Raw genomic sequence first — 22,306 nt, 5'->3', positions numbered from 1 at the left:
AAAAAAAAAAAAAAACGCATCATAGTAAAATTAATACCTTCTCAGCTTCGCATCGAAGCTAAAACATATAGTAAAATTAATTCCATCTCAGCTCCACATCGAAGCTAAAATATTCTTTTAAACAAAAAAAATTATATCTTCAACATTTAATTATTTAGACTGTGGAGGATATGGCACCTATTTTCTATGATTGTGTACAACAATGATCACTTCATAGGTAGTGACGATAAATAGAAAAATTATTTCACAATACATCATGAATCTTATTCTGTAATCATTAGTGATCATATAAAAATATAAAATATCATTTATTTCATTGTAGATTAAATATAATGATAGAATGTTTGAAATTAATGTTAATTCAATAATATTTAATATTAAGTAAATAGTATTAAATGCTAAATGGTGGGTCATTTATGAGCAAATTGTTCTTTTGGAATGAGTTGAGAGGAGTAAGAGTCAGATTGATTCCCTTCATTCGTTCTCTATAATTCATTTGTTCCAAAATATTTGTACCACATCGCAAAATATAATGATAATTAATGAGATCTTAGTTCATTAACAACGATTACCACTTAATGCACCTAATCAATTAAACACAATGTAACAGTATTAACACAGATAAGGTAAAACCACTAATAAAATGTTTACAATTTATAATGAGAATCTACCATTTTGAGCTGAATCGCAGCAATGCTAGCTAATATAATGAAAAGAAAACCAAAAATAATTACAATAGTCAGTATTGTTTACTAGCACATAGTTTTAAAATCATGTATTCTTCATGTTAATTTAATGAATTATTATTTAAATTATTCGAATAATAACAATAATATCAAAATAATATAAAGTTAAAATATTCAATTTTTCAAGATTATGTCTGTTTGAAGGAGAAAATTATTTAATAATAAAAAAAAATTCATATAATAAGTAAATATTACCAATGGATTATAACAAATTACAATTTAGATTTCATGACTGAAATTATAATTGACTAACAAAGGTCAGAAAAATCAAATTTTCTTTATTTACAATTTTGATAGACGTTTGCCAGAGACTTAACAAAATATACAATTAATTTATAATTTCTCTTTAATAAATACAGCATTAAATTATTAAATATCAATTTCATAACAAATTTAATTACTATAATAATAGTTTATCTGTGTATTATTCTTATAAATAATAAAACTTGTTAATAAATAATTAAACACTATCTACATAATGTATTTAATGTATTATGTATATTTAATTAATTTAATTATTTATTGTATATAATGTATTTAATCACTATCAAATACAGAGATCCCACATAAAAATATCTCAGAGAATGAAAAAATGATTGACATTAGTTTACACTTAGAGGCAATTTCACACTACATAGACTAAAGAATATAATGAGAAAAAAACATGTTCTTACAAAAATTACATGTATTATAATTTTAATTTGAATATAAGAAATTGTGCAACCCTTCAACGAAAACTTTTATAAATATAAACCTGCTACACCATAATTACGGCATAATATCAATCAATATATCTATAACATACAGAATGACTGACTTACTATGCCTCACAAATTTTCTTCAAAAATATTAGTGTTATCATATATGTAATTGTTTTATTTGTTATAAAACTTTGTTGAGCTACTTGACAAGAAATATGAAGATTCCATCTTCATCCCTTAACCCTCAAATCAATATCAACTTTAGTATTTCAAATAGCAACCAAGTTTTCATTTTATTAATCTTGTTAAGCATAAAAAAAAAAAATTCCCAAAAAGAAAAAATCAATTTTAATCAATTCTAAACGAGATATTACTATTTAACGTTTAAGGGATTTAACAAATAAAACAGTAGTCAGGTAAATACAGTAACATTAATATTTAATGTACTGATAAGAACTATCGGTGTATTGTACCAAGACGTGAAAAACTTAGGTATGCTTGCTGTTTTCATTATCTATGATTTACGACCTATAATTTTTTAGTTAGTTATGATTTTTTCTTAATAAACCCTAAACTTTAGAGCCGTGGAGCACTTAATATTAAATAAAATAAAATATTTTTTCCAAATTTTTTTTTTTTATTAAACTAAATCTTAAGGTGTAAAAAAAAATAGGATTGCCATTTGAAAATATGAAGTTAATACTAGTTTTCAGCATAAGGAATGGTGGTAGAAAATTAAATTTTCTTGTGAAACAGCTCACCAAAGATCCACAATAAATAAATAAAACAAAAATTGTTTATAACTCTTATATTTTCAGAGATAATTTGTGAGGCATAGTTAACCATTTACCTTGTATACCTCACTAATAAATTAATACTTTTATTATTAGCATTATTAACTATTTGAATAAGATTAGAAATAAACTATAATATTATATTATTTACTATAACTATATATTTTACTTTCTCAATCTACTAGTCTCCTACAAATAACACTACTGATTTTTAGAATTATGTTAAAAACAGTTGCTGCAGAATTTATTATACATAAATAAAAATTAAATGCATATTAATAGATTTGATAGCTAGGAATTTATGTAATATGTTAATTTTTTTGAAATAGGCTCACAAAAAAAAAATGAATATTCAATTATTATTAACTACTTAAAAATTTGATTCATATTACTTGCTTTTTCAATAATACTATAATTGAATAAAATATGAAAATAAATAAATAAATTTTTTTTAATGTTTTAATATCATGATAAAATAGATAATCCAACTATTAACATTATGTTAATAATAAAATTCAAATATTTGTATAAGAAACATTAAGATTTATAATGCAATGTTAATATTTAACAATATGACTAAAATTCATTAGTTTAACTTATTGCAACAGTTATATACAACCGTGGAGTAACAAATGCAAGTCATAAATTTGTAGTATTATCACAAAATAGATTAATTAATTTAGTCTTGTATGTTTTATAAGGTACTAAACAGATCTGCATTTTCTGGATTTTATACCTACACAATATATACAGCAAACAATAAAACTAGACATAATAATTTCATTAAATACTTTGGTATCAATAGACTAGGATAGTAAGAATTAACCATAGAACAAATCATTTTATTTTGTTCTTTTTTTTGACTGGCATTAAAAGAAACAAAAAATCCTATCACTACTAAACACTTAATATTATTTAATAATAAATAATAAATTTTCTTTCCAACTTTTATTTCAAATAATTTAATATAGTTATTTAGTATTTTCGTTTAATATAATATTGTATTTACCTTTGTCGATTCATAAAATTACCAATTGTCCATAAAATACTCAGTGTAGCATTGAGTGGATACATGAAATATATGATTGGAAGATATAATTTTACCAGCATTCACTAGTATATAGATAAAATTTATATCCCCAATTGAAAAACCTAAAACATTTAAAATATATTACTATAAAACTGATTGAATAATTCTTTAGTTCCAGGGGAAATAAAGCTAAAGAAAACTTAAATATACGCATTATTATTGGGAAACTTTTTTTTACTCTGTTAATTAGGGCGACCATATCAGAATAATGTTGCCTGAATCAAAATATGCAGTAAAATTACAACTACAATTTAAAAAAATTAAAAAAAAAAACTTCTTTGCTTCGAGACAAAGAATTTATAAATAAATGATATCATTTTTCATTAGAAATGGATTCATATCAGTTAGTAATTAAAATATCATAATTAAAAAACATTTCAGAAATTACAAAACAATTCAATTTATTGAAAAATTTATCTCTTACCAAGCATTATAATTAGAGGTGAAGTTGAACACAGTAAAAATAAATCAAACTGACAATAAAAAATATGGTATTTTTAAGGTAATATAAATTGAAAAATTTTTTTTAACGATTAATCCAAAAAAATAGTAATTGAAAGAGGCACAATGGATGTTGATCAAAAATTAAAGAATGGATGCGTAAATAACGTGGTTTCTGGCGACATCTTTGTACATATAGATAATATAAGAATGAACAGACATTGAGGACTTATCACACATGAATAAACATTTAAACCACAAACTAATATAAAATGGACGATTTACAATCTCTTTAACTATGAACTAGACACGAGGCCTTATCAGACAATTCGGTTTTGTTATACATTTCTTGTGAAAGGGGGAATTTCAAAATAACGGCGTCTTCTATTTTCTCAATTCCTCAAATTAAGTTGGTAGTTAACATTTTAAAAATATTTTTAAAAGGCTCTTATCATTTTTTCTAAAAAGTGTTAAGGTCCCGATAAAACTACTTTTCTTTCCTAATTCTGACTCACGATCTTCTGTATTATTAGCATATTCAAATTTGAATTCTGATAAAAATCCACCTTGTTTTTTTCACAGATACATAATAAAAAATATGTCTATTATATATCTGTGGTTTTTTCTCTATAACTTTTGAGGTTATGATCTAGTGTACCCATCTGATAGTAAGATATGATGCATGTGCCATTATTTTAAAATTCAATTGTTGATTGCTTCATATTCTTGTTATCCTTCATTATTATTTAAAATTTTAGTATATGAATAAAACTAAAAATAATAATCAAAATTACATTAAATTATTCTAACATGAAGAATGTATCTGAAGAAACAGATTCTGAATTAGACAAATGTTTAATATTTGGAAATTCACAATTAATATTAAAAAAGTTTTCTAGTGAAGGTATTCTTAATAAACATAATAAAATATTAATTTTTAATATAATAATTTATATTAGTTGAATTTATTATTTTATTTGTCATCAGGTAGTAATGTATATGACATTTTGAAAGATGTTATAGAAGGGAATTATATCAAAGTTTTGCAAAATGAATTATTTTTGCACCTGTACAAAGAAATAAAGTCGTTAATTCAATCTACAAATTTTGGTTTTATTATTATTAAATATTTGAATGATTTTTTATCAAGTAATCCAACAAGGTTAGGAAGTAAAAAATCCTATATTATTGGTATCTCAATTAAAATCTTAAATCAAATTTTTTTTTTTTTAGAAATGAAGAAGTTTTTATGATTGGTCAAGCTTGCTATCAATTATTTTTACAAATTAATTGGACTGGGCCTCATTTATCAACATTGTAATAATATAATAATTTATGGTGTAATTAGTTAAATAATGTAGAAATTTTGTTTTTATAGGGACCTAGATGTCTGGGGAACTAGTTGTGAAGTTATTGAAAGTTTAGTAAATGATATTGATTGTATATCAAGAAAAGTTTTAAATCCTGAACTATTAGCCATAGCTTATGCAGTTTTCAGTTGTGATAAAATAATGACAAATGTAAGTTTTATGATGATATACAGGATAATCCGTTTATTATAAACTATTTAATTACTCACAAAATAAATATAATATAGAAATTTTTTTTTTTTTAGTTACACATATTTCTTATTTTATCAGTTATTAATTACTTTTTATCATCATCCGTAATAACTTATAGGGGTGTCAACTTTATATTTTTAAATGGTAACATATATATTTAATTAGTTTATAAAATAGGAAATGATCTAATTAAGAAAATGACTTTTGGATCTGTACTACGAATGTTATTGACTATTTTAAACATTGACAGGAGTGAGACTGAGAAATATCTAAAGATATAAACCTATTCTATAGCCAAAATTATTATTGACTGGTCATTTTCTTAATTAGATAATTTACTATTTTTGTAAGCTAGTTAAATCTGTTTATAATGTAGACTAGACTTTGGTGGAAAATTAGAATGCTTTCAACTCTGCAATCATTGTTGATTGACTTGTCACATGATATAAAAATAACTATCGAAGAATCTTTTAAAAAAATTGAGAATGGAGAATGGACTATTAAAGAAGAAGAAGTATTATATCGTTTAGAGCAATGTAAAATTTATCTTTCTCACTATGGAAATATTTCTAAAGCTTCATCATCTTTAAATAAAGCAATGACTTTATTGGGATTACAACATTCACTTGTTGGTAAGCACTAAACATTTTTAATTTAATTAATTTCTTAAATAATATAAATATTTCCAAAGGGGCAATGGGCAAAAGAACAAAATATCAAGTGAAAGAATTTGCACAATTAACTCTAAATGTTCTATCTAAAGATATAGATACTAATGAGCATCATTATTGTGTTGATCACCTTTGTAATACTTTACCAACGGTATGTACATAAAAGTTTTTAAAAATTTATATCTAAAGGCTTATAATTTTTTCTTTAACTTTGTTAGGATTGTCTTTTGGATGATGAAAATCGGTTAAATGATATAAAATTTTCAAATGAAGTCTGTGGTCAATTTCCAACACTAAACAGTCTTCAACAAGCTGCAATATTAAATTCACTGTAATTATTTAGTTTTTATTCACATTTGTGTATGGTTATTTTGAAATATTAAATCTCAAATTTATATTTAAAAATTTTTTTAAATATTACGATTAAAGCACTAACTATGATTTTTTTTGTCTTGTCAAATATGATTTTCAGAACACTACTAGAATAATTTTTCTGTAGATGTTATATCTAATACTAGAAGTTAAAAATTATTGTTCCAAGTAATATTAATTTTTAAAGTATAAATATTCCAATTAAAAAAAAAAAAAAATTTAACAACAAATATTTTATTTAAAATAAAATTATAAAATATTTGTGCTTAAAATTATTAAGCATAATATACATTTGTTAGACTTATTCTAAGTTTACTTATCTGAAGTTTGATTTAAGTAATTTTAAATTTTAAGGATTCAGTATTATAGTTATAAAAAAGTATTTCATATTTCTTATTTAATAATAAATATATATTATAATAATTGAATAGGTCTATAAATATTAAAAATAAAATTCTCTTAGATTGTTTTCATCATATTTTTCTTAATATGTGTTAATATATTTTAATATTCATTATTTTTTTATTTAACAGAATGTTAGAGCAAAAAAGTAAACCAAAAGATGATTTACAGAAAGAAGAACTTCAACCTTTTATTAGAGTAATGTTTTTTCATTTATCATTTTAATTTTATCATCCAACATAACTAATTGTATAAACAATTTAGTGTCTATTACAACAAAAATCTGTATGGAGTATTCACGTTTCTGCACTACTTCAACGATCTTTACTTGAATCAGATAATAGAAGGTCTGTTCAACGGGCAATGCAACAGATTGAAGTAAAGTAAAATTTATTTCACTGATAATATTGATCATAAATTTACTTATTATACATTTCTACTAAATAACTATTATTTTACATGAAAAGTTAAACTTTGTAACATAGGAAATTTTATTTTACAAATCCTTGTAATTCAACATTTATAGTTATTTATAAGATTTCTTTTTATAATGTATTTATGCAGCATATCATCAATTTTAATTTAATGCCGTAAATAATTATTTAATTTTCTTATAATATTTTTACTTAACACTGATGTTATAATAAAAACTTATTTCCAACAATTTTTTTTTTATGTTAAATCAAACTATTTTAAATTTAAAAAATATACAATATTTAAATATTTGAGTTTTAAATTATTCATTTATTTTTCCAGACCTTAATCAGCAGTATAAATATGAAGACCCCATTAATAATTGATCGTTTGTATTTATTTCATTGTTCATTTGTTACACCTTCTTGGCAATTACAAGCTTATCTTGGTAATCTTTTTCTGTCAATCGGAGCGATTCAAAGTGCTCTTGACTGTTTTTTAGAATCAGATATGTGGGAAGAATGTGTTGCTTGTTATAATGTTCAAGGTTTAAAACATAAAGTAAATATAATTATATATATATCAGTACTTGTAATTTTTTTATATTTTGTGCATATGGTCACAAATAGAATATGAATGAAAAATGTTTTTAGTAGTAACTTATACGCGGAGTTCCACCAGGTTTTGACATCTTTAATAACTATTAATCTAATAAATATTCTGCGTTAGGTTTTTTTTTTTAAATTTTTACAGTTTTAAACTAAGTTATTTTTTAAATTAAATAATTTTTTTAAGTTTATTTTTAATAATAAAAAAAGAGAGGACAATGTGGAATGTTGAGGGAGATATAAATGTGTGTGGAATAGATTTGCTATTTGTGTAAAGAATACTGCAAAAGAGATTGTTAGTGAGAGTATAAGTAGAATGCCAGGAAATCTGGTGGTGCGGTGAGAACGTTTAAAAAATCATAGAGAGTAAGAAAAAGTATGGCAGAAGAGCAAAAGAAGAGAAGATTGGATGGAGTTTAAACGTTTGTGCAAAGAAGCCAAATGTGCGGTAAATAATGCGAAATTTAAGAGATATGATGAGTTAGATGATGGAACAAATCAAAGTGAAAAATAAGTCTATAGACTTCCAATAGTATGAGAAAAACGGTCTAAAGATTATTATTATGTATGGTGTATAAAAAGTGCTGATAAGAAAGTGCTATCGAGTGGTGATGATGTGAAAAATAGGTGGAAAGAGTATTTTAAAGAATTACTGAATGGAAAACATACAAGAGAGACATTAGAGGATTATTGTTTTTTTATAATATGGATGATTATGGTTTTTACAATTAAATTGCCATGTGCAACAAATGATGCAGTAATTCAACGAATTCTACTTTGAGATTATGAGGTATTTGGATTCAGGTTTTACTCTTATAATAACTTTCATCAAAATATTGTAAATTTGATTTGAATCGAAACTGGTGCTATACACCTAATTTTTTTTTATTATCAATAACTAATAAAAAATATATTTTTAACCCAGTCCAAAACGGAAAAAATTACAAGTAAAATAAAGTATTGCAAAATATTTCCTAGATCAAATGTCATTAAAGATGTCAAAACCTGTTGGTACACTATAATATTATTATAAATTAATTTTAGGCAGCTGAAATTCTCGAAAAAGAACTGAAGTCAGAAAATATGACTAAAGCTAAGCATATTTTGATTTTATGTCTTCTTGGTGATGCTACAGATAATATATCATTATACGAGGAAGCTTGGAAAATATCTGACTTTCGTAGTAGTCGAGTTCAGAAACATTGGGCATTTTATTATTACTCTAGAAAAGAAGTAATTTTAAACTTATTTAAATATTATAATTACTTTCATATTTCCAGAAGTATTACTATTTTGTGTATCCAATTTTAATTTACAAAGCTTGATCGTGTGGTTTCTTGCTTTGTGAGTGTTAAAATTTGATTGTGTTGTGCTAATTTCTAGCCTTTTTTTTTTTTTTACAAAAATCTTACTAAAGCAATTATTAAATATAACATAATTTGAATTTAAAAACAATTTACAACTCTTATATCTAATTACATAAACTTTACCTGTTTATTTAGAAAATATTTATAAGAACTATATATAGATTGATTATATTTTTATAGTATGAAAAAAGTATTGAACATTTTAAAGCATCATTGAAAATAAATTCTTTACAAGATCAGTTATGGTTTAGATTAGGATTTGCTTGCATGACAGAAGAAAAATGGGTAGATGCTTCAGAAGCATACAGGAGATACTGTGATTTAGAAAATGATGTAAGTTATATAAAAAGTTTTTTTATAAATTATTTGTGTTTACCACCAGTTGCAGCATTACAGTTATAAGCTTCACTGTTCTGTGCTAAAATGTGGTTAAATTATAAAATACTGCTAAAGGGGAAACAAATAACTTAAGTTCCTGTTATTAATGTTTTTGGTTGTAGTATTACATTAATAAATAAATGTAGTAATATATTCAAACAAATGATGACAACAGCTATTTAGTTTTATTTCAAGAAATTAATTGACAAATACATAAAAGATTTTACCTAAATTTTCTATCTCTTTGGTTAAATTATGATTTAATATCAGTTGATAAATTTTATTGCTATTTTTCTGAGATTATGTATAATAGAAGATCATATTAAATATGTTATATTATAATCTAATTAATATGTGCTAATTTGAAGCAAGATATACTATTTATTTCAAGTGTTTTGAAGCATGGAATAATTTAGCAAAATGCTACATTAAGAATGGTCAAAAATCTAGAGCTTATTATGCCCTCAAAGAAGCTGTTAAATGTAATTATGAAAATTGGATGGTTTGGGATAATCTAATGGTTGTTAGTGTTGATTGTGGATGCTTCGAAGAGGTAAAAATAATCAAAAATTACTAAGGTTTAAGTTTATATTTTTAAAATTTATGATTTTTTTATGACTTCAGGCTATAAAATGTTATCATAGACTTATTGATTTGAAAAATAAACATGTTGATTTGGAGGTTTTACAAATTTTAGTTAATGCTGTACAAAATGATGTTAAAGATGAAAATAATAGACCTGTATCAGATCATAAAAAAAGTTTATTGCAACTTTTTGGTAGACTTACTTCTCAGGTAAGTATTAAAACTTATTTTTAAATTGTTGAACTAGGCAAAATTGCTTAAAGTTGTTATAAACTATGAATATACAGGGCAATTTATTAAAAAAAATAACCCCCATTTTTCATTAAATAATAATTTAATAATAATTTTTTTCATAAAAATGTAGAGATTAAAATTTAATTTATATTTATGAACCTTAGCAAATATCAAGTTTGTTATAAAAAAAAAAAATAATTTCTTTGTATAGAATTTAAGGGTAATTTTTAAATGTTAAATGGAAACCTATGTTTATTTTTTTATTATTGAAAAATAGTCTAAATAAAATAACTGTTAAATAAATATCATTATTTAAAGAAACATGGTAGTAGTATTCTTAATAAATCATACTGTATAAAATATATTTAACTCTTACATAAATTAATTTACGAGATTATTGATTTGTGGATGAACCAATTACTTGATTTACACAGGTGCAAAATGATGGCAAAATCTGGAAATTATATGCTGATTTAGAAGCTAGTAATTCTTGCCCAAATAAAGAAATAGCTGATAAAGTATTACATCATTTCCAGTGTGCTCATCGTTTTACAACTCAAGGAAACAAATGGGCTCAAAATACAGATGTGTGTCTATCTGTTATATCTTTATCAATGGAATTAGCGAATGGTTAAAATTAACTAATTTTAATTAATTTAATTAATCAAATATAAAATATTCAATTTGTTTTTTGTTTTATTTAATTTCAGCTTATGTAAGTTGTTTTAATAATGTAGAAAATGTGGAGCAGAAACGAAGATATCTTTCCTCAGCAAAACTTATGTTAGTTTCTGTATTGTCACAAATAGAAGTAAGTGTAATTCTTATTTTTATGACTCATTTATTTATTGATCAAATTATTATTTTTTAGAAAGAACAGGGAATATTAGATGGTGTTAAAGAAGACTATGAAAAATTAAAGAATGAATTAGATCAAATTAAACTACGACTTGCTACAGAACTATAACATTTTTATTTTGTAGTTTATAAAGAAATATATTTATATATATTGGAATCAATGTTTATATTGCTTATTTATTTTATGATGGTTCGTGTATATTATTCTTAACAATAATATGGGTTTCAATAGTATCAAAATCATTATTGTTAAAATTTTTATGGTAATAAGAAAGAGCTATAAAAATTCTTTGCCAAATGGACGTACAAATTTGAACTATTTAAAGGTTTGAAGAACCTTAAAAGTAGATATTTGTCTACAACTCAAAGCTTTCTTCTAAAATTTTATTTATTTCCTTTATTATTGTATAAATACATTTAAACTATTTTATACAGAGTTCCAAGTAAGGAAAACAGGTCAATTATAATAATTGACCCGTTTTTCTTACTTACTGAACATCTATATACTAATTTTTTAGTTTTTTTTTTCTTTTGAAAAATTTTAGCCAAAGCCATTTACAATGAAATTAAATAAACTATTTTTATAATCGTATAAAGTCTTTCTCGTTCGATTAACTTACATCATGTCGAAGTATACATAACAGTGTTTTATATAACACATGCGCCTACAAAACAAAAAAAATAAATAAGTAGCAATAATAATATATTTGTACACAATTATTTGATCTTAACTTTTAACTGCATTTATCAAGAGAAATGAACTTTTAATAACATACGCAACATCTAAAAAGTCTTAATAATCGGATTTCTAATGCAGAGAATGTCAAATTCCAAGACATAGATAACAGATATAAGAAGGCCTACACTAAGAAAAGAAGTTAATTTATAGAGGAGACTAACACTCAATTAAATGATCGTATAAATACGTAAAGGCAACGAATAGCAAAACTAGTGTTAATTAATCAATTAACAGACGCCACACAGCACGTTTCATGTACACTACGTGTGTAAAAAATGATAATAAAAATCTTCAGATAGAGAATTAACAGCCTTAGTGGAGAAAAATACGGTAAATATTACTAGACAGGTAGTAAAGCAACAGAAAGAATTTGACTGACAGTTAGGACACGTACATAGATAATCATATGACCAGAATGAGTTATCATTGTAAATAGAGAAATAATAGGTGGTGGTGAGGAAGTGATATGACTACACGAGTAGCTCCAAATAGGAATTTGATAAAGTCAGACGGCAATGTGAACACGCAGTAATAGTGACAATAACAGTTATTGTCACTAATCGTTTATTTCAGAAACTCTTTATATACAGAAATTTAAACTATCGAGAAATTAATAAAAACTTCTCATTTTCCTAAAAGTTTTTTTTTCTTTCCTAAAAGTAAAGGAAGGTTCTATACATAACATCGAATAAACTCATCAAGGTTGAAGGGAAGAGGTCAATTTAAACCCTTACCCTTTGCAGTTATGGTGTTTCTACAATAAAATACATTTACAACATTAATTTTCTAGTTTTAAGGTAATAATACATTTAATTAGAGGAAAAATTAACAAGGTAGACTTTTAATAAACTATAACAAATTTAATTATTACAAGCAGATATTTAAAAGTATAAAAAAAAAAAAAATTTTACACAAATTAAAATGTTTTAATTTATTATTATTGTTCTTCATATTCTGAATCGTCCATTCTTTCCTCTTGAGCTGATGTTGGCCAACTCAAAATAATATTATAGAAATCTGAATAGTCTGTAGTATATTTCGAAAGCTTTTTCAAGTCGTCAATTTTTATTTTGTTTATTGAAACTTTCCCAGTAGAGTAAGCTCTGGTAGTTGGCAGATCAGGAGATCGATTGGTTTTCCTAAAAGTAAACATAGAAGAATAGAGGCCATTAATAAAGGTATTAACTTCCACTTTTCCAGGTAAGCGATGTCTGCGAAAATAAAGTGTTTGTATGAAGATATTTTGAATGTAATTCTGTCGTCCTTATGAATTCCTCTTCTTGAAGTTTCGTCTGAATTAATTGTTTTTTTGTATGAAGATTTCCACCAGTTTTTAAAACTCAGAATTTCGTTTGTTTGCACTTTGTGAACGGAAAAACAATCGTACCTGCTAGCCTCTATGATAAGTAAAGCGTATTACTGTGGTGTATAGATACGATCTGTTTTTCTTAAAAGTCTTTTTATGGAACCACAATCCCTATGACATTGTAAAAACGAATGTCCGCGAACTGGAAAAAAATGAGTGATGGTCTCAAACTTTCCTCGATCGCATAAATTCATAAGGAACCTCACCACTGTATGATTTTTGTTCTGCCCAGCTGCCTTATCACTAAATAGAATAATATTCTTTGTGTTGACGGGGATACAGTTTTCAAAATAATGTAGGAGAAAAGAACAAACCTCATTCGGAGACTTCCTAGCCTCTCCTTCATGGTACATTTACATTTTTGCCTGATTTGTTTTAACGTTATGTATACAAAAAATATTTACCCATAACTAACGCATATAAAAAAACCTCTTGAACAGAGGGTCTATTTTTGAATTGTCAACGGACACGTTCCTCGAACGGATTCTATTGTTCAATTGGGTATACAGCTTTCTAGGTATGATTTGATGAATGTTTATGTTCCACGATTGATTGCGATTTATTGTAATAACATCAATAAATATTTTGAATATTAAATTTATACAACTTGATTTTTAATATTAAAATAATTATTTTAAATTAATATACTACTTTTTAATAACAATAATTTATTACCAACACAAACATTTATAATTTGTTAATTTAATTTACTTGATGTGAATTTAGTTTAAGTAATTCGCCAAAATTATATAAATAATTTAATTACACAAACTCTAAAAAAAATGTATTTACAATTGCATACATGTTAAATTAAAAATTATTAATACACTTTAAACAACAATACTTAAATTTTCGAAAATAAGGTGTTACATACATTTTATATTATAATTTTATTTGTTTATTTTTATATTATTAATTAATTATAATTTATTAAATTATGTTACATATAATTAAATACATATTAATAATAAATTTAATAAGAATTTAATTCTTAATTCAAAAAAATGCAACCCTAGGCCACGGTCTACTCCTAAAAAAGCCACTGTTTAGAAAAGTTGTAAACATACTGTTGATATTATTAAACAACACACTGGGTACAGTAATATTATTTAAGATAACAGTTTAATGTATTTTTACTTATGTTAGTATAGTACAAGGTCAAAGGGACACATTCCTTTTACGATTATGTTGTTTTACTCAATGCAGCCTATTGTATACATGTTTACAGTTTAGTCGTAGTTTCACCGTCTATCGAGTAAAGTGACCCGTTGCCGTTGTACATCTCTTATATTATATGTTTTGACATTTTATATTAAATACTATTATATTACGAATAATTTCTAAATCTTTTAATTACATAACCTATTCCATTCAACACATACAAATACATGAATAATTTCACAAAAAACTTAAGGCAAATTTTCAAAAGGTTTATGATGCAAAAGATGCAAGGATACTACAATAACCCGATTGTCGTCTTATTATTATACTATTATATCAACAAAATAGTTGTTACACATATGACGAGTTATACACATATTTTACTTATATATATATGACGTAATATTTAAAACATATATATTTTTTTCTTCTGCGAGTGTTCACACAATAGAGGTAAAAAAACCCTATAAATAAATGAATTATTATATTTACAATGTACATATAAATACAGACTTCAACTCATACTTTCATCAAGAACTATAAAAGTCCATAAATTTTATTATTTATTAATTGGGTCATAAAATAGACCAAACAATTATTAGCTAAAATTTTAACCATAATGCAAAGGCGTAAAGCATTTGAGTAAATATATTTGAATAANAAATTAATAATAATAAAAAATATAATTATAAATTATTATTTATTCAATTGACTATGACTTTTGTCATATAACAAACATACATTTTTTTGAAAATTACAATAGGTTAAATTAAAATATATAATGATTTTATATATATTTAAATCCTCATAATCATCTCTTTATACATATACTCTTACCTGGTTAATAGTAAAAGTTATATTTATGTGTATAAAAGTTTAGTTTACTTTAATCATAGTTTTACCATCGATAATTTGTACCATCAAAATGTGCTTTGAATGCAAATAAAACTATATAGATAAATAAAATGTATACAAAAATTTAACAAATATTACGTAAAATTAATAATTTAAAGAGAAAACAGTGAAAAAAAAAGCAAAAAATTTCAACAGTCCCTGAGACTCGATCCCGAGCCTATACGTGTTGTGGGATCACGTATAGTCCACTGGACCATAACACGAGTTGTTAACCGGAAGAAAAATGACCCCATTTAAGCTAATTAAAAATTTTCAAAGTCAATTTTCTCGACTTAGGGGGGGCATTGGCAAAAAATTCCAAATACGTCTGATTCTGTATTCAATATAGATTAGGTCTATATAAATTTTATGAAAATCGATGACCCCATCACCGTGACCTCCCCTTGTTAGTATTTGAAATACTTTTGTAAAGTAATTGAGTATTACTCAAATACTTTTTTATGAAAAGTATTCAAATAATATTTTAAAAACATTTATTTTTAAATATTTGAATATTATTTAAAATACTTTTTAAAAGTATTTTTTACAACTATGCCATAATGTAACTCTTATCTTAATAATGTTTTATCGAATCATTTAGATATTAACTTTCCTTTAGTGGTTGTGTATTTCCTCCGAGCATCATTCATTACCTATTACCATATTTTATTATATTTATTTTCTTATTGTTATTAAATTTACAAGCTATATCAGTTATTTTATTAAGTAATTAAAATGTATACTTATGTTATTAACAAAAAATGACTATAACTTAAGAATTGATCCTTAATAATAAACTTAAATTTAAAAAAAATACGTGAAACTATAAAATATATAGTAAAATTATATATTATTAATTATTAAACAATAAAATATATATCGCCATAGAAACCTATATAAAATAAAATCTGAACGTATACATTCGTGAACGAACGACTCAAAAATAGACCCCCAGGTATATTCGATAAGGGTAAGTTTGACACGTAATCAAAACATAAAACTACCGTGTCATCATCTTTATTTCCCTTGGCAGTATTTAACTCAGTATAAAATTTTTTGGCTCTTCTTTTGTGTAATATAAACTCACCAACTGCATCCCGTTTAGTATTCTCACTTAAGGTTGGATCTCTTATTTTGCGTGTTTAAACTTTCGCACTGGCTGCACACATCTACTTGTAGTTAACCAAAGGTATAATCAAAATTTTCTTTGAAATATTATAATAGAAGTTGTATTTTACTTTGACTGCTAAATCTGGATAATCTTTTACAAACATTTGATGCATTTTTACGATGTTCAATCGTGCATCTAAATATTTTTTAGATTTTCCTCCATAATGGGTATTTTTATCATTAAATCGATTGATATGTTGATAAATTTTAACACAAATGTCACCGGCTATTGCGTTTCCACTAATATTTTTTCCACGTTGTCTTCCGGCGTTTTATTATTTAAAAGAAGGGAAGAAAGTCTGCGAACTCGATCTGCTGTGACATCATTTGCAGCAATAAAAACATTTTTACAAACCGTGAAAAACTCACCATTAACCCGAAGTTTATAAACAAAAGAGTTTTGTCGTTTAAAATTTTTCTGAACGTTCTGATCATCATACTTTAACTCTTCTTCGTCTATCTCATCTACGTGCATATAGTTTGTCTTATTACGATTTTTTATAATTGGTATTAACATTTTAGATTTCGTATGACGTTTAATTTCTTTTTTTCTATCAACCATTGTAGATAAATATCCTGACTATTTTTATTTTCCATTGATTAAAATTTTGTCCAAATATCACTCAACACTTCCTTCGTGATAAGCTTAAAACATTTAGCAGGGCATTTGCATTTTATTTCATGAGGAGGAGTTTTTTGACAAATTTTCTTACCTTTATAATTTACAAATTCTTTTCCGCGAGTTCGGGATTCATTAATAATGTTTCGTTTGTAAGTTTTTGGATGGACAACACCTTTTCTTCTTTTATTCGGAATATCTTCATTAGATTCAGTTTCACTCGACATTTTAAGACACAGTAAATGATAAAATAACCGAAGAACAACAAACTAAACAGCTAAATTAATATTAAATATATCACACTCATATTGTGTGCGTATCGCCTAAATACTACTACAGTAATGCATAGCAACAGCAAGCGCGCAATATTTTGTAACCACTATCGCAAACGTCAAATTTACGTTATAAATAACTGTTATTCAATAACAGTTATTATACTTAGTTACTAAGTATTAAATTTATAAATAAATTGTATTTGAAAAAAAATGCACTAAAATAAAAAATTATTTTAGTGTAGAAATCCCCTTTGCGATGTCACTTGTAGGGTTTCTGCTCTAAACAAATTATTCCAAAGATGCGATTAGCCGCATAAATAAGATGCACATATGAGATTTCTGCACAAATCGATGCGTCTACTATTAGAATACAAGAATATACAAAAAAAGTTGTTTCGCAATTTTTGTCATTAATGGGGTTTCTGTAATTAACGAATACTGTATTTTATAAACAAATTTTTTAAATTTTTTATTTAAAAAAAAAGTATTTTTTAATCTTATACGCATCTGAATTTTAATAAAATTTTTGACTTATAAATTCTAGTCAGAAAAATTCAACTTGTGTAACAAAATAAATATACTAATTAAAACCTAGGTAATGTTCTTAAGATGCCAATAATAGTACACTAGGTATACATATTAAATTTGTGATAGAAAAAGTCTAATTGCAGATTTGAAAAGAGCGCGAAAAGTTGATTTAGAAAATTATAGTTTTGTTTCTGATGAAAGTTCCTATAGTTCAGTGTATTTATTCATAAGTAACAAACATTTGTTATTGAGAAGTATTGCATTAAGTCCTTTAAACTTTTATACACGTAAAAATAAAGCAAAATACAACTTCTTTATTATTTTTATAATTTCTCCGTTTAAATTACAATATTAAATTATTGAATATCAATTTCATACTAAATTTAATTACTATAATAAGTATTCATTCATATATTATACTTTTAAATCAAACCACTAATCAGGATATAATCAAGTCAATAGGAATTGATGTTGTTTTTTAAATCATTTACCAATTTCTTAAAATTAAACACGATCTACAGATTTGCATCGAAGCGTTTCTTATGATAGTGATTTTAATCACTGTCAGATATCATTTATACTAGTCAAAACTATGCCACGTCTATACTTAAAATTGAAGNTACTATAAAATAAATGGTATTTTAAATAAATAACAAAATTGAAGATAATTTGATAGGATTCGACGACACGTATTTATCTACATTTTATCAGAGATTTCTAGAAATTATTTGGATTTCATTGGGTCATTTAGATAACAAAAATACCCACAGCAAAAATATAATAACAACGGAAATATTCTGAACTTGTAGTTCATTTTTAAATTTATTTTATAGTTTATCAGTTTAGAGAATTATAAACAAATAAGTTTAGTTACCCCTATTCAATATACCGCATTTATAAAAAATACAGAAAAGAATTTTTTATAATTAAAATAGTATTTAAAAAATAAACAAAAGTTATGAAATTCTTTATGAATCGTCATTTAGTAAAATTAAAATTAAGTTGTTAAGATAGTAGATACGCTTGTTAATTTAAAAATTTATAATTGGCTGACTTTTTAACTTAATTGTATCCATAACTGTATATTATAATATTTGTATATTCACATAACAAGAACATTAAATTATTTCAGTTAAGATAAATTTATATTAAATTTGAATTTCTTAAATGAAATGTTACAAAGAAAAATAAGATTAAAATAAAATAACAAAACAACAATTAAACATAGAAAAAGTAAAAAAATGTTTGGTGGTATACAAATAAAAATTTCAATTTATAGTGAATATTAAGAAAATTGATATAAAATACAAAAATAAAATTTCATTCATAAAAATATTAATTGAATAGCTCGCCAGCAATAATTTCATTTTTGTGTCTTAATCTTATAAAAGGCATAAAATTTGCATTTATTGGTGTTGTATCTCCTCGAGACATTTTTTCTGCCAGCTCAACAGTAAATGGCCCACAATCATGTCCATTGGTTTGGCGAGATGTCTCGCCTATTTGTAATGTCCATGTAGAAGCTTTTCCTTTTTTGTCCATCTCCCATTCAATTAAGAAATTTTTTAATACCATTGGATAAGGACCCTTATACGACTTAAGACTATCATATGATGTCACAGTCTTTTCAGGTATATTAACCACTGTCAATATCCAATGACTCTCATATACATTCATGGGCACAAAAAGTAATTTTATTGTGTGAATATCTTTTTTTATCCATCTTCTTACAGCTGGATAACCTCCTCGAAGATACGCTACAATAAAATCAGTGACAACTGCATAAACTTCACCTTCTGACCGTTTTACTATCATTTTAATGTACTCATTAATTGTGTCTGAAGTATACCATGATGTGGGCGATTTAAATGAAGGTGCATTATACTGATCAAGAGATTTTGTGTTCTGATCTTGCATTACTTCTGCAAGTGTAACCATATTTAAACATTTTTCATAAAATTAATAAAAGACTTTGTTGAACAGTTTACTATTATTTAGGTTTATTTAAGGTTTTGGAATATGAAATTAAACACGTATAATTACTTTTGTTTAAAACGTCCATGGACCCCCTTAATGACACGCCTCTGCAGAAGTTATATTAATTTAACTCGTATTATTATAATTAATTATGTTTAATAAATAATCTTTTTTTATTTAATTTTACATAAAATAAATAGATTAAATAACTAATTACCTTTTTCTTTCTCTGGTACTTTTATTACTTCAATAGTGGACAGAGCAAGTAAATTTACGTCATTCGGCGTATTTAAGGTCAAAGGATTAGAACTAACTTTTGGCTCTAAAATAATTTATGTTTAAAAATATTACATATTTGTTTCAAAAATAAAAACTTCATATTTTTTAAAAATGAATTATATTTTAAAAGTTGTATACTTTTTATGACTTTTTCATCTTCTTCGGATGAATTTCTTTTTAAATTTGGTCGAGCAGTAGTATTAGATATCTCAAAAAGTTGTTTATTTATTTCGGATTTTTTGCGTTCTAAATTTTTCTTATGAAAATTCTTAACGGATCATAAAAATATATTTAATTATATGATAAATTTATTTAAGAAATCTGCTTTAAGTCCAAAAAATGGTTTAGGGTATACCCTAAAATCTTTTTATTGAAATAAAGCATAATAAAATATACCTTTTCTAACAAATCAGCTGATATTAATAGCGGATTGTCTTTTGAAATTGCTATATTTTTTTTTTCTGTTGAATTTAAAATTTCATTTTTATATTTTTCAGATTTTTCATTCTGAAAAAGTGTTCCGAATTCTCTTTGCTGCATCATATTCTAGGTAACCAAAGAGATATTTAAATAAACAAATAAACTATACTTAATATTATATTATTATCTTCGATAAAAATTGAATTTCCCATAACAATCTAATAGAAAAAATAGCAGAATAATATTAAACATTATGTAACTGCATTTATATTAAGGGGGTTGATAGTTTATTTTTTATTTTTGAATCAGACAAATCCCTATAACATAGCTAAATCGAATAAATATATTAATATAATTATAGTTACCAATTTTTCTGGAATAATTTTATCTTTTTTATTCGTTTTTCGATATGTGCGTTTTTTTGGAATAATGGAATTTTTTATAGGATAAATATTTTTATTAATAATTGCTGCAAATTGCTGCAAATTGAATATAATTTTAATAATTAATTAATTAAATAATTAATATCGAAAAAGGTTTTTAATATTAAAATAGTTAAATTAAAGTAAAGCGACTGAATTATTGTTATATATGAATAAGAGAACTTATTATTAATTTTTCTTATATTTTATATTAAAAAACTTTTTCTCTATTCGAAATAGTTAGTTTAATTATTAATCTTAATAGTGTTTACAGATAATTCTTCCATCTTTAGTTGACTTTTTTGATATTTGTCCTTTATTTGTATTATTTAAAACACAATTGGAATGCATGAAACGACGATTCCATATTTCTTCAACTCTGCGTATGACCTTATGTAAGTTTGATTCATTTGTTTGACCAAAAATATTTTTTTCACTTGCCATATCAATAACTAATTAAATAAATCTTAATAATTACACAAGACGATAGTTTATTTTTCACGGGAAAAAACGAAGTGAACTGAAATGTCGATAAAATCAACATTTACATCTAATTGTCAAGGAAACTTAATTGTAAAAATTCATTAAAAAAATGTATAAGCCAATTATAAATAAATTTAGTATAAACAATACTTATTTATTTTAATTGTATTATTGGTCAAAGAATACAATATTTTAAGAATAATACAGAGAATTATCAAAAAAAAAAAATATATATATATATTTTAAAGATATTTTGAAGAAAAACCTTTTGTATTTGTTTGTTTATTTATTACATTAGTTTACAAATGATAGAGATTTTTTTATGAAAGTTCAAGTGAAATAAATTTGATATCGGTTAACAGAATATTTATGCATATAAAATATAATCTGTATGAAATAAAATATCAACGTTTGGATTTATTCTCTTGGAACTATTAAAAATTTTGCCCATGTGAAATTGCTATTTCCATTTAGTTATTAACAAAAAACATTATGCCATGCGATTATAATCAACATAAAAATTTATTAAGTTGAATATATAATATAGTTTAACAATTTAATTAATAATTGAATTAATGACATAATAATTCTGATAAAAGAAAATAACAGGAGATTTGAATTAATTTTAACGACTTTAACAAATCGAAAATAACTTTAGGGTTGAACTACCTTATAGGTTTAATTATTATTTGCATTTTTAATTTTATTATTATTATTTATTTTTTTTTTTTGACAATAACGGCTATCTTT

At 24.3% G+C, this 22,306-nt stretch overlaps 3 protein-coding genes across 3 annotated transcripts in view; 1 reads left to right on the top strand and 2 right to left on the bottom strand.

Annotated features, from left to right (window-relative positions):
• LOC126895647 (juvenile hormone acid O-methyltransferase-like) overlaps nt 1-4,120 on the bottom strand; it is a 12,584-nt gene extending 8,464 nt beyond the window's left edge. Inside the window, exons 1-2 of the mRNA XM_050667773.1 lie at nt 3,756-4,120; nt 3,251-3,393 (exon numbers count right to left, since the gene is read on the bottom strand). The gene's annotated coding sequence lies outside the window, so the exon portion shown is untranslated. The remainder of the gene's footprint in view (nt 1-3,250; nt 3,394-3,755) is intronic.
• A 147-nt stretch (nt 4,121-4,267) lies between these two features.
• LOC126895642 (tetratricopeptide repeat protein 27) lies at nt 4,268-11,380 on the top strand. The gene is made up of 17 exons (XM_050667767.1): nt 4,268-4,676; nt 4,760-4,934; nt 5,006-5,089; nt 5,151-5,292; nt 5,711-5,966; nt 6,026-6,156; nt 6,224-6,336; nt 6,911-6,977; nt 7,044-7,157; nt 7,536-7,754; nt 8,846-9,034; nt 9,349-9,501; nt 9,938-10,099; nt 10,171-10,341; nt 10,800-10,995; nt 11,076-11,176; nt 11,237-11,380. The coding sequence occupies exons 1-17, from the start codon at nt 4,583-4,585 to the stop codon at nt 11,330-11,332; spliced, it is 2,463 nt and encodes an 820-aa protein (XP_050523724.1). The 5' UTR covers nt 4,268-4,582; the 3' UTR covers nt 11,333-11,380.
• Nucleotides 11,381-19,007: 7,627 nt separating this feature from the next.
• LOC126895795 (sentrin-specific protease 1-like) lies at nt 19,008-21,775 on the bottom strand. Its single transcript, XM_050668038.1, has 6 exons — nt 21,346-21,775; nt 21,017-21,120; nt 20,628-20,777; nt 20,370-20,499; nt 20,170-20,274; nt 19,008-19,897 (listed from the first exon to the last, which is right to left on the bottom strand). Exons 1-6 carry the CDS (start codon nt 21,515-21,517, stop codon nt 19,311-19,313), a joined length of 1,248 nt encoding a protein of 415 aa, XP_050523995.1. The 5' UTR covers nt 21,518-21,775; the 3' UTR covers nt 19,008-19,310.
• Nucleotides 21,776-22,306: the final 531 nt, after the last annotated feature.

This window comes from Daktulosphaira vitifoliae, unplaced genomic scaffold (assembly GCF_025091365.1).
Source record: "Daktulosphaira vitifoliae isolate Bord-2020 unplaced genomic scaffold, ASM2509136v1 Scaffold_1, whole genome shotgun sequence".
NCBI classification, from domain to species: Eukaryota; Metazoa; Arthropoda; class Insecta; order Hemiptera; family Phylloxeridae; genus Daktulosphaira; species Daktulosphaira vitifoliae.
The sequence above is the reverse complement of the archived record's forward strand: the minus strand, read 5'-3'. Positions and strand labels throughout refer to the sequence as shown.